The sequence below is a fragment of the Odontesthes bonariensis genome, chromosome 6 (assembly GCF_027942865.1).
Source record: "Odontesthes bonariensis isolate fOdoBon6 chromosome 6, fOdoBon6.hap1, whole genome shotgun sequence".
NCBI classification, from domain to species: Eukaryota; Metazoa; Chordata; class Actinopteri; order Atheriniformes; family Atherinopsidae; genus Odontesthes; species Odontesthes bonariensis.
Genome location: NC_134511.1, coordinates 39,164,680 through 39,180,396, shown reverse-complemented (window position 1 = coordinate 39,180,396; position 15,717 = coordinate 39,164,680). Strand labels below are relative to the sequence as shown.

The window sequence follows — 15,717 nt, the reverse complement described above, 5'->3', positions numbered from 1 at the left end:
CTCCAGTACCCCCGAAAAGACCTTACCAGGGAGGCTGAGGAGTGTGATCCCCCTATAGTTGGAACACACCCTCCGGTCCCCCTTTTTAAAGAGGGGGACCACCACCCCGATCTGCCAGTCCAGAGGCACTGCCAAAAAGGCCCGATAGGACTCCTTCTTCAGCTTGACGGCTTCCCTCACCACTAGGGTCCTCCAACCGTGTAATGTAAGGCGGGGTAAAGGAACGTACAAGGGCGTAACTTTGGGTCTACCATTGGGGGGGTTAAACTCGCGGCATATTTATTTATTTATGTATTTATTTAATCATTTTCTTCCTTGCTAATTTGCCATTCCTGTGTTAGAAATACATTGTGATACTTTTACTGATTTGGGCTACTTAACGTAAATGGAGCAGTTCACTTCACTATTTATGCCATGACGACACCGTAGTTAAATTCAGTGTTTCAGCACTAGCCAACAGTGGCAGCTGACAAGAACTTAAAGATTAATCAATTTCATCACTGTATTGGCACCTACATGCAGCAAATGTATTATGCACAATGCAACTCTCGATACATCACACAATACAGGGTGGCACACTGGAGTGCAGCTTGCACCTTTATTCTGAACTGATTTCACATATTGCCCACTTACTATCACATTAAGATTGCTATAAATTATTATTATTATTAATAATAATAATAATACTAAAGGAGTAAGACCTGTTACTGATGGTGAACTTGTCTTTAATGTGTTTAGTGTGTTTCCAGAGCCACTAAAAACAGCTGTAATCAAATCTCTGCTGAAAAAGGACAGTCTTGACAAGACACAAATGAACAACTACAGGCCTATCTCAAATCTCCAATTTTTAAGTAAGATCATTGAAAAAGCGGTTTTTCAACCACTTAATTACTTTTTAAAACAAAATAACTGCTATGACACCTTCCAGTCAGGTTTTAGACAGCACCACAGCTCTGAGACTTCTCTGACCAAAGAGTTTAACAACACATGTCTGAATACAGACGGTGGAAAAATCTCAGTCTTAGTTTTACTAGATCTCAGTGCTGCATTTGATACAGTTGACCACAATATATTACTGAAACGACTGGAAAACTGGGCGGGTTGAAAAAATTTCACGGAAAAACACATGTTTTGACTGTTAAGCCCGGTTTAACACATTAGCAGTCATTCCAGTTGTCAACGCCGCTTAGAAAGGTGATTTTCTCCTCTTCTAGCATTATCTTAGCGATAGCAATCGCCTCAATATACATATCGTTGGAAAGCTTAGTTTATGGCCGTTCATGTGAGCACAATAACTTAGTTTTGTAAATTTTACCAAAGCGACTGGTTTCGCCTTGCAGGATCACATATAACACATGAGGTGAACGTCTTGGTATGTGCAAGACAATATTCAAGATTTTCGCGCTAGCTTTGTAAACTTTCTGAGCAGCCGTCACAGCCCTTTTCCATCAATTTAACTCTCGTTAATCCACCTCTTAGCCCAACAAACCCCAAAAACGTGTGACCGTATTGGAGCAAACAGCAACTTAAGATACAGTTCAGTGACATTGGTTCTACACAGTGATTCCTGGCACCCTCTGGCACCACTCACCAGCGGCTGTGCATAGCCTAAACAAACTTTCGGTAGAGAAAGTGGGTTGGGTAATACCAAGTAGTCGGTTTGGGGGGGGGGTTACATTACAGATTATTTAAAACATGATACTATCTTGAAATGAAATGAATGAATAAAGAAAACAAACAAAATTTATTCATTCAGAATTTTATGATATTTTTTGATGATTTGATTTGATGATATTGGGGGGGTTATATTAGCTGGATCTGATTTTGGAGGGGGTCATGACCCCCGTAACCCCTGTGCAAATTACGCGCATGGGAACGTATATGATGGGGGTTGCTCTCCCTGCTGATACTGAGGCGGAATGGCCGGGGCTGAATGCTGCACTGATGGTGGCACAAAGGCTGCATGTGATGAAGCTCCGTACGGAGGGGCATTTTGTGGCCACTGGTAGTTATTACCACTGGTTATGTTTTCTAGCTGAGTAGCATCTGGTGCAGGGTAACCTGAACCTGTGGGTAGAGGATTAAGTTCAACAGGGAAGACTGGGGCAGGGAAGTCGCTGTAACTTGGGACCCCAAAAGCACCAGCTGGGAAAGGCTGAACATCTTCACAAGACACAAAGGAGCTGGAAGGAGTGACGACCAGTGGAAACACCACCTCTGGGTCAATGGCAAACTTGATGTCCAAATACACCTGTAAAATGGCGAGAAATTGAAAGATGAAAACACATTCCATTTTTAGTAAGAAAATAAACCAATGTGTCTCAGTTGATTGTTGTCATACTGCACATGTTCATGGAAGATATACTACAATTCTAATTCTGTTGTGCTCAAAGTTATGTTTCTAAATTCCAATGGAACAACAGTTTTTCTGAATTTTTTATTTCTTTTTTAACTGTCAATGCTGGCAAGAAAAAGTATTTATTTATTTAATTTTCTTCTCAGTGTATGTATCATCACTATTACATTTTTACATACCTTGATATAATATTCAACCGAGAGGATGTCACAATTATGGAGAGTGTAGATGGCATCGATGGGAATCGTCAATTTGCAGGAGGCTGTTTCCTCGGGTGTTTGTCCAATAGTGTCCCCAACCATTTTGAATAGAGTTTGGACGGTGCTTGTAGTGGAGGTACCAGCCCGGTACACTGTCCTCTGTTCTAAACTGAATTTTGGCCGAATTTTTTTGGAGGAGGAATTGCAGATTTGGGCAAAGATGGATAAAGTGTCCCCTATCCAAAACAAATAACATGAATATGAACACATTTTTTCAGGATTATTATTAACACAAATAACTGTACTTTCCTTCATATGTAAGTAACAGAAAAACCTGGACATGTCAGAAAGCTGTTGTCAACTTACCCGGAGAGCAAGCCTTTCTGTTAACAGTGGCAGACATTTGGACCTCTCCTTTGGAGAAACCACCCATCTCTTTGTTCACTGAACTAGACTGGGGACACTGTAACACATCATCAAAAGCCATATTCTTTTTCTATGGTCTCCATTGTGGCAGCGACAAGCCTCCTTTAAAAGTAACAAATTCATAACGTAATATATATATATATCATTGTACTGTTCCACTCACCATTGCTTGATCGGTGTGAGGAAAAGACTTTGAAACAAAATTGATCTGTTTCTGTAGCGTAGTCGGCATTCGCCAGCTCCTGGATATTTTTGCTTCTAGCATGTAGACAATATGTCCATGATGCCCCTTAAAGGATGATGGGAAGTCTCTGTTAGACAGAACCGGCACAGGAATTAATTATTTTTGTAAAATGAAATGGTGGCAATGTACTAATGCTAAAATTTGGAGATTCTCACTCACCCCTTTGGGATTGTAAGGCTGAAATTAAAATGATGAACGCCTTGGTGAAGTTTATTGCCTGCAGAAGAAATGAGAATTGCATCAGTGAAGCTTGTTTTGATAAAATTATCAAGTTAAAGGCCAATTATCTTTGTTATGCACCTACAATTACATGATGATATAATACACAGACCACACACCCTCCCTGTTCCCACAGTTTTCCTGTCACAACTCCATAATGTCGTCCTGCACCGTAGTCATGGTGCCGCACTACCATCTTCCCCACATCAGGAATGATAGAGACCCTCTCTATCTCCCCTTCCTGCCTGTCTGTCTCCAGCAGTCTGGTCAAGAAACGTCTGGAGAGACTGGACAAGGCTTCAGGTCCAGATGGAGTGAGCTCCTGGGTCCTAAGACCTGTGTGGAACAGCTATATGGGATTCTACAGTGCCTCTTCAATCTTAGCCTCAGAGTCAGGAAAAAGCAGAAGTGCTGTGGAAGACATCCTGTCTCATGCATCTGCCTTGAGTGGTTTCAAACCAGTTTCCCTGACATTCCACATCAGAAGAGTCCTCAATCCCATTAGGGACCAAGTTAACCCCAGTAGGATTTACTTATCGTCCTATGGTTGGTGTTGAAGATGCCGTAATGTACCTGTTTCAGTGAGCCTACTCTCATCTAGACAAAGCCGGCAGTACAGTGAGAATGATGCTCTTAAGGCTGAGTTATACTTCTTTTAACTGCCCTTGCGCTTGCGTCTTGCACGTATGTTAATGGCTCGAGACGTTTATACTTCATTTTGCTTTGTCGGCGTTTGCGTGTGCTGCGTGGCGATTCACCGCCAGGACAGTAGGTGGAGTAGCGGGTTTTTTTAATGACAAGCCTACTACAATGAAAAGAAATTCACCGCCAGGAGCTCTTTGGCAAGTCTCTCTTCCATAGATTCATGCTTCTTCTTCTTCTTATAAATAGCCGGTATTTTGTCAGATTTTCAACACTTTGGGGGTCTAAACGACTACTTTCTCGCATGAAAATGTTTCAAATGTTGCTAAAGTTATATATTTACAGAGTTTATAGCTTAAGGGAAATCAGCTTTTCAGGCCGGCTGATTTCGGCTCGGGCAGGAGTGAAGTGCACTGTGTGTAAACGCTCTGCATACTATCAGATCGATCAAGTAGTAGGCGGTTTCGACCACAGCCAGTGGCTTGCGCTTGCGTCTTGCGTGAAGTTTAGAAAATTGAGGTGACACACGCAAGGGGGGGCTTGCAACCGCGCAAGGGCTTGCGTTGCGGCTTGCGTCTTGCGTTACCGACTATAAACCAGGCTTTAGATTTCCCCAGTACTTTTATAGTATTTTACAGTACATCAATTTTAATACAATTCAACCAGTGCTGTTTTGCAAGAAGCTGCAGATAATACAGGTGGATGTCTCCCTAACTGCCAGGGTTATTGACTACCTCACACGGACAACAGTTTGTGGGACTGAAAGGTTGTGTGTCTGAGAAGGTGGTCAGGAGCACCACAGCAGGCTGTACTCTCACCACTTATTTTCACTTTACACCTCAGACTTCCAGTACAACTCAGAGACCAGTCATCTTCAGAAAAACTCTGATGACTCTGCAGTTGTTTGGTGCATCAACGATGGACAAGAGGATGAGTAAAGGGAACTAGCTAATCACTTTGTGGCATCATGGGAACAATCCCCTAACCTTGAACATGCACAAAACAAATTGAATGATTACAGAGTTAAAAGGAAGAGGAATAAGCCGAACACTGTTTCCGTCCTGGCAGAACAGGTGGAGGAATAAAGGAAATGCATTTCTGAGGATGTCAATGACAAGGGAAAGATAGACTGTACTTCTTAGAGAAGCTTAGAGAGATCCTTAGATATCTGCACCAAGATGTACTGTATGCCTCCCCATACAAATATGGCAGTGAGTGCCATCTGCATTTCAGCCATCTGTTGGGGCAGCAGCATCAGAGCCAGAGACTCAAAGAAGCTGAACAAACTCTGGAGCCCCTGAACATAAGTGCGCAAAGAAGAACGTTGCACAAGTTGACTGAAATAATGGACAACAGTGCCCACCCTCTACTTAACAGTGTTGAAACTACAGAGCAGGATCAAGTAAAAATGCTTGCGTCAATGTATTTGTTAATGTTCTTCAAAGTTCCGCATCATGTATGCCACAAAAAAGCAGATTGTTATTTCCGGGTGTCAAATGAGCAAGGTGGTCGTGTAACACATCCTCTGGCCTACCTTCATCTTTTTCTGCGACTAAGTATTCTTTCACTTTGAAGAATCTCGTGTGCGCACTGTAAGATCTCTCGTTATCTCCGCTGCCTTCGGTCCAGTGGACGTGCGCCTCCCCTTTGGCTTTCAAGAAAACGTTCTTCACTTTGGTGTCTTTTTTCAGTTTGAAAGTTAGCGTGCCTATGATGGGGTCTCCCTCAGAAAAAGTGCCACTATTGTTGAGCGCCTCATAAACTAGAGCAAAGTCCTGAATCGGAGACATCTTGACCGAGTCGATCACACCCAGCTGTCCAACATCAGGAAACCTGTTACTTTATTGTGCACGCCCCGCCCAAATGTGACGTCACAGAAAAAGCTCCCGTATTGCTCCATCTCATCTATTACAACTTTACCTTGAGCAATCCATTTCTCATTCCAACTTTTTCATACCAGCGGACATGCATATTTATGTGACGTTTTTATCACTCGTATGCTCCATAAAGAATTAGCAAAAGAAAAACTGAATGATATTTGATCAGCCTTAAAGTAAATGCCTCACAGCACAGTTCCTAATTCGAATCCCAGCTGGAGCCCTTCTATGTGGAGTTTAAATGTTTCCTTATTGCATACGATTCTTTCCGGGTCCTCTGGCTTCCTCCAACCGTGCAAAATGTGATGTTGTGGAGTATTTAGGGATTCTAAATTTAACCTAGGACTGGGTGTGCATGGTTGTTTGTGTGGCGTATGAGGGATGCTCGCCTTCTAACAGTCTATGTGTAGGCTTCTGGAAGAAGTCTGCTGACATAGGCTTGGTCGAACACAGAAACCTTTTATTGCCAACCAGATCCGTATCAGAATTACAGATTGATGCATCAAATCTGGAGAGCCCAAAAGTACACTGCAATCTCTCCCGTGCTGTGGCTGCTTCTTCCCTTATATAGGGTAAAACCTTCCCATATATATTTGTTAACCCGGTAGATGCTGCGTGTCCCCACCAACAGGCACAATAGTCAATATATAATGTATACATATCTTGACCCTGTCCCTTAATTAAGGAATATGTTATGCTCCAATTTTTGACTCGTGTGACCACTGTTCATCTCCTATCTGGACACACTGAACCTAAGACAGGCAGGAAGGGGAGATAGAGAGGGTCTCAATCTTTCCTGATGTGGGGAAGATGGTAGTGCGGCACCATGACTAGGTGCAGGATGACCTAATGAACCTCTGATACTTAATTTGACTCATCTAACTTTACTTAAATGACACTACATTTGTCTATTCTCTCTGGCAATATTTTTTTGTTCTAATTAAACTGTTTCCAAATGCCATTTAAAAGGAAGATTGAGATCATTACCGGGTCTCTCACTCTCTGTCTCTGGCAATGTTTTGTCCAAATGTGCTGTTATTGTAAAAGGTAGGCAGAGCTCAAACTAACCTGATTAAAACCACCTAGGCCACTTTCTCTCCCTCAAGAAGAAGAAAGATAAAGTAACAAATGTGGAAATGCCTGTTTTCTGCAACCCTAACCACAGTCATCAATTTACCGTAGGCTGTCAGTAATAACTGACAAAATTTTCTTCCGCATTTACTATAAGTGATGCATTTTTACACTTACAACTCACTTTCAAAACTAATTTAGCGTATTAAACCCTGGGAAATTGGTAGCTTAATAACTCACTTAGTGATTTAACCTTTCATCTGGACACATATCTTAAACATATTTACAGAATCATCACTGAACTGGAATCTAAATCTTAATCTTTGAATATTTCAGATTTACCTGTAATGTGTTTTTATAGTCATGGCCTTTGTGACATGAGCTGCTGCTACCCATGGTGTCACAAGGGGAGCTCAACATGGGGTTACTCTCCTTGTTTGAGAGTGGAGTACAGGAGCTGGATGCTACACTGTCAAGGGCATAAAATCTGCAACTAAAAATCTGTAGCCACTGGGTGTTAGTCCAATCAGTCCAAAAGGGAAGTCACTGCCGAATACGATACATCGCCTTATCACAAAACTTAGTAGAGCTAGAGGGAACAAACCTCTGTGTAAGTGGTGAAACTAATGTCCAAATACTCTGAAGGAACAGGCACAAATTGAAAGATGAAATCAATTTACATTATTCATATTTTCTGCAAAAAATCATTTTGTATATTGGACGTGTTTACGCAGGATACCATACTATTTGGTTTTCATATTGTTTTGCATAACATTACACTGGTTTTATTGGGGGCAAGGTACACTATCCTTTGCTCTAAGCTGACTTTTGGTCTCACAAGTTTGAAGGACGAGCTATATTTTTTACTTTCTTTTGCAAGAACAGATAGTGTCAACTGTCAAAAAGAAATCACAACACAAATCTTCATTCACTTAACTAGACTGGGATCACTGTGATATATCCTACATCAAAACTTGGATGTGTCAGTAAGTCTAAGGTACTTGTAAGATCCATTTGGTTCTGAGAAGCGCCAACATACAAACTAAGTTAATTTAGGAGCTATTAGGAATAGCTGGACATAAGATAAGTACTGTTTTCACACGTCTTGCATCTAAGTTGATACTTCATGTCGTTATTTAATAAATTAGATAACTTTAATCAATGAGCATAAAAGACAATTTTCCAGCAAACCAACCCCACTCACTGACACCATAAGTGTAACGGGTGGCTGGATTGACAGTCCCTGTTGTCACGCAGATTTGTATATTCAAACTGATGGTCTGTTGTCAAAAAAGCTTAGTACTGAAAAGCAGAAATAACCTTCTGAGTAAACCTGATCTTTGGGAGATATATCTAGTACTAAGGATAAAAAAAAGATAACTAAAAAGGAAAGCAAAGAAAAAGTCATGTCACATATATGCATAAAAGCACACCGGGTATGCTCTGGTTTCAGTTATAAGAACGGTTTCAAAGTTCCAAAGCATTGTACCAAAACTTTTCTTAACAGCAGCATATATATCAGCCCCACAGCAAGTAATATTGAACAAAAAAACATTCAGAACAAAGGCTCTTTTCTCAGTGGTGATGGCAATTTATAAAACCAACCTCAACTACACTTTTAATCTTGACTCTTCCTTTTGTCCATCTCATATTTCGTAAGAGTTCTAACTGAACTATATTGTTGAACAGCTTTGACGATAACGAGGAGAAAAAGCTTAACTAGTGACAACTTGTCACGTGTTAACCAGTTATGGTGACCGTATTGTGCTGACCCTTTGATTTGAAGTCCTTTATCAGGGACTTCTCAGATGTGTCATTCAAATGCACTTCCTTTCCTTCACAGTTCCGGTTTACTGTAACACCTTTTTCTGGCTCCACCCAAAGGTGAGCTAACAAAGCAATAGTACAGTATTGCCCCATTCAAGTAGCTCAGGTATTTAGGAAGTTTTACACAATCTATTCATCAACACAAAACAATGAACAACAAGCCAATAATATTCAGTGATACTGTATACAGGCTAAAGTTCAGTTCAAAGGGTATATCGCATATAAACAAGTCTTTTGAAATGCAGTAAGATTTTAAATTACTGGTAAATGAATCGTACGTTAGATTAAATTAAAGTGAACAAGTCTATTTAGAGTCGCATTGAAGATAAAAACAAGTCCTCACACTCAGACTTCAAAGATTCACAGAGGGATTTGGATCTTTATTCAAATCTAGTGGTTGGAGAAAACGTTGGCACTTGGTGAGTATGACAAAATGAACATCAACATATTACAAAAGTGTGTAAAGTCAACAGAGGTAATTTAGGAGTCTTAAATGACTGCTTAAAAACAAAAGAAATGCATAAATACAAAATATTTCTTCAACAAAGTATGTTTCAAGTTTGCTTTAAAGGTTTTGAAATGACCAACGAGAGGTAAGAGTAAATAAATATACAAACATGCTCAAAAATGATATTTTTAAAAAATTGAACAAGCCCTGTAATATGGAGTGCATCTTGTATAATGACCTTTACATGTATTACATTATAAGCTTAACAATGCCAACTGACAAACGAAACTGACCAGAAAACTATGATATACACTGCAAAAGCACAGTTTCCAAATACAGCTGCCTAAGTGCTATGAGTAGATATTGCACTCTATGGCTTCTTCCATTTATAATAACACTTGTAAAAGACACACTTTTAATTTCACTAGTTTCATTAATATTGTTTCACTGGTTTTCACTCAAAGCATTCATTTAATTATTTAACGTCAAATTTTTTCAGGAGGAGAAGAGGGAAAAAGCAAAGAATATGCTGGAGGAGCTTCATCTGTTTGAGACAGAAAGTCTGTATTCATCGCTGGTGCACTAGGCATCAAGTTGTAGTTGGGAGCTGTTGAGGACTGAAAGGAAGGGACTTGGGGGGCTGATGGGAGTGGAGGTGGTGGAGGTGGGTAAAATGCAGGGGCAGAAGGTGGAGGGTGAAGCACTAGAGAGGAGGATGAAGATGAAAATGGAGATCCATTTCTAGAAGGTGGCTGTGGCACTGGGTTATTGTAGCCCGAGGTCATGTGTGGTGGCTGATGTGGGTATGCAGGGGGTGGTGTTGAATAACTCTGGATTCCTGGGTATCCATAACTGCCTGAATGTGGAGACGCATGGTAAGGACCCGCAGATGCTGCAGGAGGAGGGAAATCACTGTTGCTTGGGCCCCTGATAGGCCCAAACTGATAGAGGCTCATAGCCCCGCTATTCTGATAGCCAGGAGCCAAATCAACAGGTAAAATGACCACTGGGAACACAACCTCGGGATCAAAAGCAAAGCTGATGTCCAGATACACCTAGGAGAGAACATGTATGCTTCATTAGTATACAATGATTTACTTTTTAAATAGGACAACATCGAAACAAATACCTTTGCAATATGAAAATTGTAGAAAATCCTTGTCAATCATTATGGATTTAAATGATACTTAGCTTAACATGCTTTATCATGAAGGTAGGTATGTGGTTGTTGTTACAGTATTGCACACCTTTAGACGATATTCCACTGAGATGGCCTGACAATTCTGGATTGTTGGCATCAGATCAATTGGAAACTTCATAACACACTGGACCATTTCCTGTGTTTGGGGTTTAATGGATTTCTCTGCCGTTTTGAGTATAACTTTGCTCTCTACTTTGGTATCTCCGCTGGCCCGATACACAATGTCTTGTTTTACACTAAATTTGGGAGTCATTTCACTGGAAGAAGAATTGTTGACTTTTGCAACAATTGTCATCGTCTCACCTGTTAGGAAGAAAACACATGTAAAATATTTTTAATTCAATTTGATTGAAATTTAGTTGCCACACAAAAATATGCATTTTGGTATTATGAACATCAGGTGCCAGCCGAACTTAGCCCCGCCCATAAAAGATTTGGTCGGGAAGTTCGGTCTGGCTCTGCTCAGTTGGGAAATCATTATGCCCGACCAAGAATTGGTCGGACCAATCAGATTGCCAGGGCGGGCTTTATACGATGATGGACAGATGATCAACAGGGACATTATCGACTACATCACTAAAGAGCGCTTGGTTTGAATTCGTTTGAAACAAACATGGCTGCCGCTGGAGAGCTAGGGTGTGTAGATTCTGCCATCGAGTCTGTTCTACAGGATCTCCACATTGCATTCATTTTGAAAGACGAACAGAGGAACGCGATAAAGGCTTTTATCGATAGAAAAGATGTTTTTGCCGTCCTTCCTACAACAAGTGTGTGTTGCTTAATCTACGTCACATACTACGTTGCTCTGATTGGTTGTAGGTCTATCCAATTGAGCGAAGAGGCATTTTTTCTCCTGGTTCGGTTGAAACACGCCCCATACTCAAATCTCTATTGAGCGGTATCAGACTCACATTCTGACTAGAATCGTGAGTATGACGTAGTCAGGCTAATGATTTTCACAATAAATGGCAGATATTTCATGGTGTCAAAAGCTCGGATGTATTCAGTAATTAGGCAAATGTCATTAGTCCAAGGATGAGAGAGAGAGAGAGATGGAATAAAAAGGGAAGCAATTACCTACAATACCGGAGGAAAGAAACTGGGAAATCTAAAGAGAATATTGATGTGGTTAGTTACACCTAGCTAATCTAAAATGTCCTTCAAGACAAAAAGTCTTTAAAGTACATACCTGCACAACTTCTTCCTTGTAATCAAACTTAAAAAGCTGGATAAGGATATCTGTGAACTGTAATGCCAGTTCTGCATGATTTAAATGCATCATTTATCCTTTTTCCTTTTTTTGCAGAACAAACGAGGCTTCTTCTGAGCCATCTAGCCATGATGTTATTTAGAGCAAAAAGGGATCAAATCCTAAAGAACACACAAGTTCAATAGCTTTTTAAAAGCAACACAGCTGCAATTCCTGGTTCTCATCTGATCTCAGCTGACTGGTTAAAATGTGAGCTCAGTAATGTGACAAGTTTAAGGAAACTCTCCGTTTTTGGTTACACCATTTATCCTCCCATGGGCTAGAATACGCTTTGACTTTCCTTTTAATAATCAGAGGTTTGATGTTACAAATCATAAATTGTACTAAATAACAATGTTAGTAAAACTTTATAAACACACTGATCTGATAATTAACTGTCAGACCTATCATCTGGTTCTGATTTACATTATCAGATCCATTTATGCATTTGTTTCAAGCGTTTTAATTAGCAGAGGCTAGTCTGCTGAAATGCTCTACAGGCCATCTGTGATCTCTGTGGTCCAGCTCAACTGATTTGCATGCATTCTTTCGTAAATCATACATTTGTATGACAATCAGACAAGACGGTATTAAAATGTAGCAGTAAGCAATAACCACTGATTGATTCTCCAGAACCTCTATTCATCTTATGAGCTCATATTGACAATCGCTACAAGCTCTGACAATGAACTTCATGAACTTTTCCTTGGTAAATTTGTGGTAATATCTATTCCTTATTAAATCAAATTCAAGTTTTTTCTACTCGACAAGTCTTGTGCTGTGTATTCACCGATTGTTTCACCAGTACCTAGCCCGAGTATCGCAGTACAAGTTGTTTTGTGTATTAATTAAGAATTTATAATTATTACTGTTTGTGCTGCATTTATTAGAAACCTGACAGCCTTCGATATTCATTCCTTTTTTGGGTTTTGGGTTTAGTGATAATAAAATATTAAAGTATTTTACTGAACAATAAATGGTTTTCAGTTCCAGAATTTCAACCTACTAGGTTTGCAGATGAATTTTAGTACCTGGAGCATAAGCAGTCTTTTTAACAATGACATCCATGTGTACACGTCCTGTTGAGAAGAGCCCCATCTCCTTGTTTGCTGAAGCAACTTGTTGTGACTAGTAAAATAAAGAGAAAACAATTTCAATATAAAAAACAATATATTTGATCAATTCCATCATTAGTACAACACAATGCATAGTTTAAAGTGGCTACAGCTAACATCTAACTCTAACAGTCTTTAAAAAAAATGTAAAAACAATGCTACAGAAGGAAAAGACTACAAAGAGTTGTTGTTTTGAGCTCCACTTGCCATCTAGAAGCACTGGAGTGTTTTTCGTCTTTTTTTTTTCAGCCTTCCTCTTTGCTGTACAGAAATATAATTGAAACCCACGACATAATACGGTACCTGTTCAGATCTAGACAGCAGATAAAGTTAGAGACTTGCTGTAGACATAAGAGAGCATGCAGAAGCTAAACAACCAAATCTTTCCCTCATAGAACATGAAACAAAGCTTTAACCCTCTGAGGCGTGATCATTGACCTCATAGTCAAAATGGGCTCAGACCCCAGAGGGTTAAGGGAGTGTTTATTTCAATCAGGAGGAAGTACCTGTGCAGAGGATTGTATCTTTGAAAACAATCCACAACAAAGTATTTTAACCCCTCCCTGCTGCATTACTGCTGTTTACAGAGAAGCTTCTCTGGATATGAATCGTTCAAATGTCTCATGCAAAAAGTTATCTCTATCTCAGAACTCCAACAGATACAAAGAACACCTTAATGCATGTGCGTGTGTCTGGATAGAAGTAGAATTAAAAAACAAACAAAAACACACCATCAGCAAGTGAAGATTTGAACAAGACTTAGAGATAAAATTGATCTCCTGTTCCGCTGTGGAATCAATCTTCCAACTTCTGGACAGTTTGGCCTCCAGCTTGTAGACAATTTTTCCATGAGTCCCTCTGAAGGATGAAGGCATACTTCTGTAATGGGGAACCAGCAGATTAAAGACGAGATGTGGAATAGCTGTTATAAGTGCGTTTAGGAGGAAGCTAGTTGTTCTGGTTTGTTAGTCTCAGTAATGTGGGAGCGCAAACATAAGGTTTTTGGCCTGGCCAGCTCTCTCACCGTACAGTACTCACCCTGTCGGTATTTTAATGTTGAATTTATAGACATGGATCCCTTTAGGTAAAGCAATTTCTAAAAAGAAAAAATAAACACTGTTGTGATTTAACATGTCATATATTTATTTACCACTAGGTTACAATAGATAGTAATGCACACAGCTATGGACCGTATAACACTGTCATTCATATCTACATACATCTTGAGTTTAAAAACTTAATCACATTTTAACTACTGATTTTATCTGATTCTATCTATTGTTCTAATTTCTTTCTTTTTTGTTTAAAACTTAAATCATGCTTTTTATTTCTACTGTTTTAATGTATCTGCAAAGCACTTTGAATCGCCTTGTAGTTGAATTGTGCTGTACAAATAAACTTTCCTTGCCTTGCCTTACAATATGATTCTATTCACTTGGCTTTATTCCAGTACAAGGCGCTCTGCCCATTACGTGCCATCGGTGCTCTGCTTGGTGAGCAAAGAGCCAACAGCATGACTGAATAAAACTGCATCCTCATGCAGCGACAGCCTTCTTGGCTCCAACTCGTGCGAAGACAACGCGTTGCATAACCTACTTTTTAAAGCTCAACTTTATATTTGGTTACATGTGGGGTTTAAGCTGATTTTAACCCCTGTACTAATTCAGTCGAATAAGACAAGTGAGTGTAACACCACACACGGCATAACTGTTCATTACAGCATCAGTCAGAAAGCCACCACACAACAGACAGACAGCCTACCATCAGAGCCCTCTGGGATTAAAAACTGCTTTAGTTTGAACAATCTCTGGTGCTCAGAGTATGTGCGTGTGCTATCGCCACTTCTTCTCGTCCAACGCACGTCGACGTCCCCCTTGGCCTTGACAAACAGGCTTTCAATTTTGGTTTGCTTAAATAAGGCCAGAGTTACATTCCCCGTTATAACGTCTCCTTCTGAAAACGTCCCGCCCTCATTCAGCACATCGCATGTGATCGTGAAGCCTTTAATGGAAGGCATGGTCCCAAATGAGGGGCACTGTAACGAGTTCAAACTAAGACAAAGTCGAGCCGAATGCTCTTCTACTAATATTCTCACTCCTGGGGTGTTTCCTGATCGGGGAAAGCATGACGTCTGAGTCGGACAGGGTACGCCCCTTGTGAACCAAAGTTTTCCCAAAGATCTCTACTGCCATCCACTGTGAGCGTGTGAGACAGGGGCTCACTGGGAGCAAGCCTGGGATAAGGAGGCAGAGTGCTACAGTGCATGCTTGGCAGAGGTGTCAAGTAACGAAGTACAAATACTTCGTTACTGTACTTAAGTACACTTTTTAGGTATCTGTACTTTACTCCACTACTTATTTTTCTGCCTACTTCTTACTTCTACTCATTACATTTTCACACAAGTATCTGTACTTTCTATTCCTTACATTTTCAAAACAAACAGCCTCGTTACTTTTTTTTTTTAACTCTTGGCTTCAGTTTAATGTTGATGTATTTCACGTTATGTGCGCCATCCAATACAGATCAGTGGCGCCATTCACACCTAGTGAGAACGAGTGTAATTGGATGAATCATATAACGCAAACACTCATCGGTTAGGCTATTCGTCAAATTAAATCGTCATTCGTCAGAAGCGAGCAGGTGTTCTACAACTAACTGCAAACGCAAAATGTCCGATTCAGAAAAAGATGCCGAAATGTCTGAAAGGTCAGACACAGGCGAGAGCGTATCGGGAGATGGAGACCAAAGAGACCTTCCTCATCCTTGGCCCTAGCTCAAAGAATTTTTCAAAATAGTCGGGTGCAAAAATGACTCTTGGAAAATGCAATGCAAACTCTGCACA

The 15,717-nt window shown here is 40.3% G+C and overlaps 2 protein-coding genes across 2 annotated transcripts; both read right to left on the bottom strand.

Moving 5' to 3' along the window:
• Nucleotides 1–572: 572 nt before the first annotated feature.
• Nucleotides 573–5,926, bottom strand: LOC142382657 (arrestin domain-containing protein 3-like). Its single transcript, XM_075468752.1, has 6 exons — nucleotides 5,622–5,926; nucleotides 3,386–3,443; nucleotides 3,146–3,293; nucleotides 2,923–3,019; nucleotides 2,536–2,792; nucleotides 573–2,251 (listed from the first exon to the last, which is right to left on the bottom strand). Exons 1-6 carry the CDS (start codon nucleotides 5,875–5,877, stop codon nucleotides 1,862–1,864), a joined length of 1,206 nt encoding a protein of 401 aa, XP_075324867.1. The 5' UTR covers nucleotides 5,878–5,926; the 3' UTR covers nucleotides 573–1,861.
• Nucleotides 5,927–9,213: 3,287 nt separating this feature from the next.
• Nucleotides 9,214–14,984, bottom strand: LOC142382656 (arrestin domain-containing protein 3-like). The gene is made up of 6 exons (XM_075468751.1): nucleotides 14,637–14,984; nucleotides 13,914–13,971; nucleotides 13,607–13,754; nucleotides 12,792–12,888; nucleotides 10,558–10,814; nucleotides 9,214–10,365 (listed from the first exon to the last, which is right to left on the bottom strand). Exons 1-6 carry the CDS (start codon nucleotides 14,890–14,892, stop codon nucleotides 9,796–9,798), a joined length of 1,386 nt encoding a protein of 461 aa, XP_075324866.1. The 5' UTR covers nucleotides 14,893–14,984; the 3' UTR covers nucleotides 9,214–9,795.
• Nucleotides 14,985–15,717: the final 733 nt, after the last annotated feature.

Excerpts from the sequence above, each read along its gene's own strand:
- LOC142382656 (XM_075468751.1), bottom strand. The coding sequence starts at position 14,892 with ATGCCTTCCATTAAAGGCTTCACGATCACATGCGATGTGCTGAATGAG. Across the intron at positions 12,889-13,606 it reads CAAATCTTCACTTGCTGATG|TCACAACAAGTTGCTTCAGC; the intron begins GTGTGTTTTTGT and ends TTATTTTACTAG. Across the intron at positions 10,815-12,791 it reads AAAGACTGCTTATGCTCCAG|GTGAGACGATGACAATTGTT; the intron begins GTACTAAAATTC and ends TCTTCCTAACAG.
- LOC142382657 (XM_075468752.1), bottom strand. The coding sequence starts at position 5,877 with ATGTCTCCGATTCAGGACTTTGCTCTAGTTTATGAGGCGCTCAACAAT. Across the intron at positions 2,793-2,922 it reads CAGAAAGGCTTGCTCTCCGG|GGGACACTTTATCCATCTTT; the intron begins GTAAGTTGACAA and ends TGTTTTGGATAG. Across the intron at positions 2,252-2,535 it reads CGGTTGAATATTATATCAAG|GTGTATTTGGACATCAAGTT; the intron begins GTATGTAAAAAT and ends GCCATTTTACAG.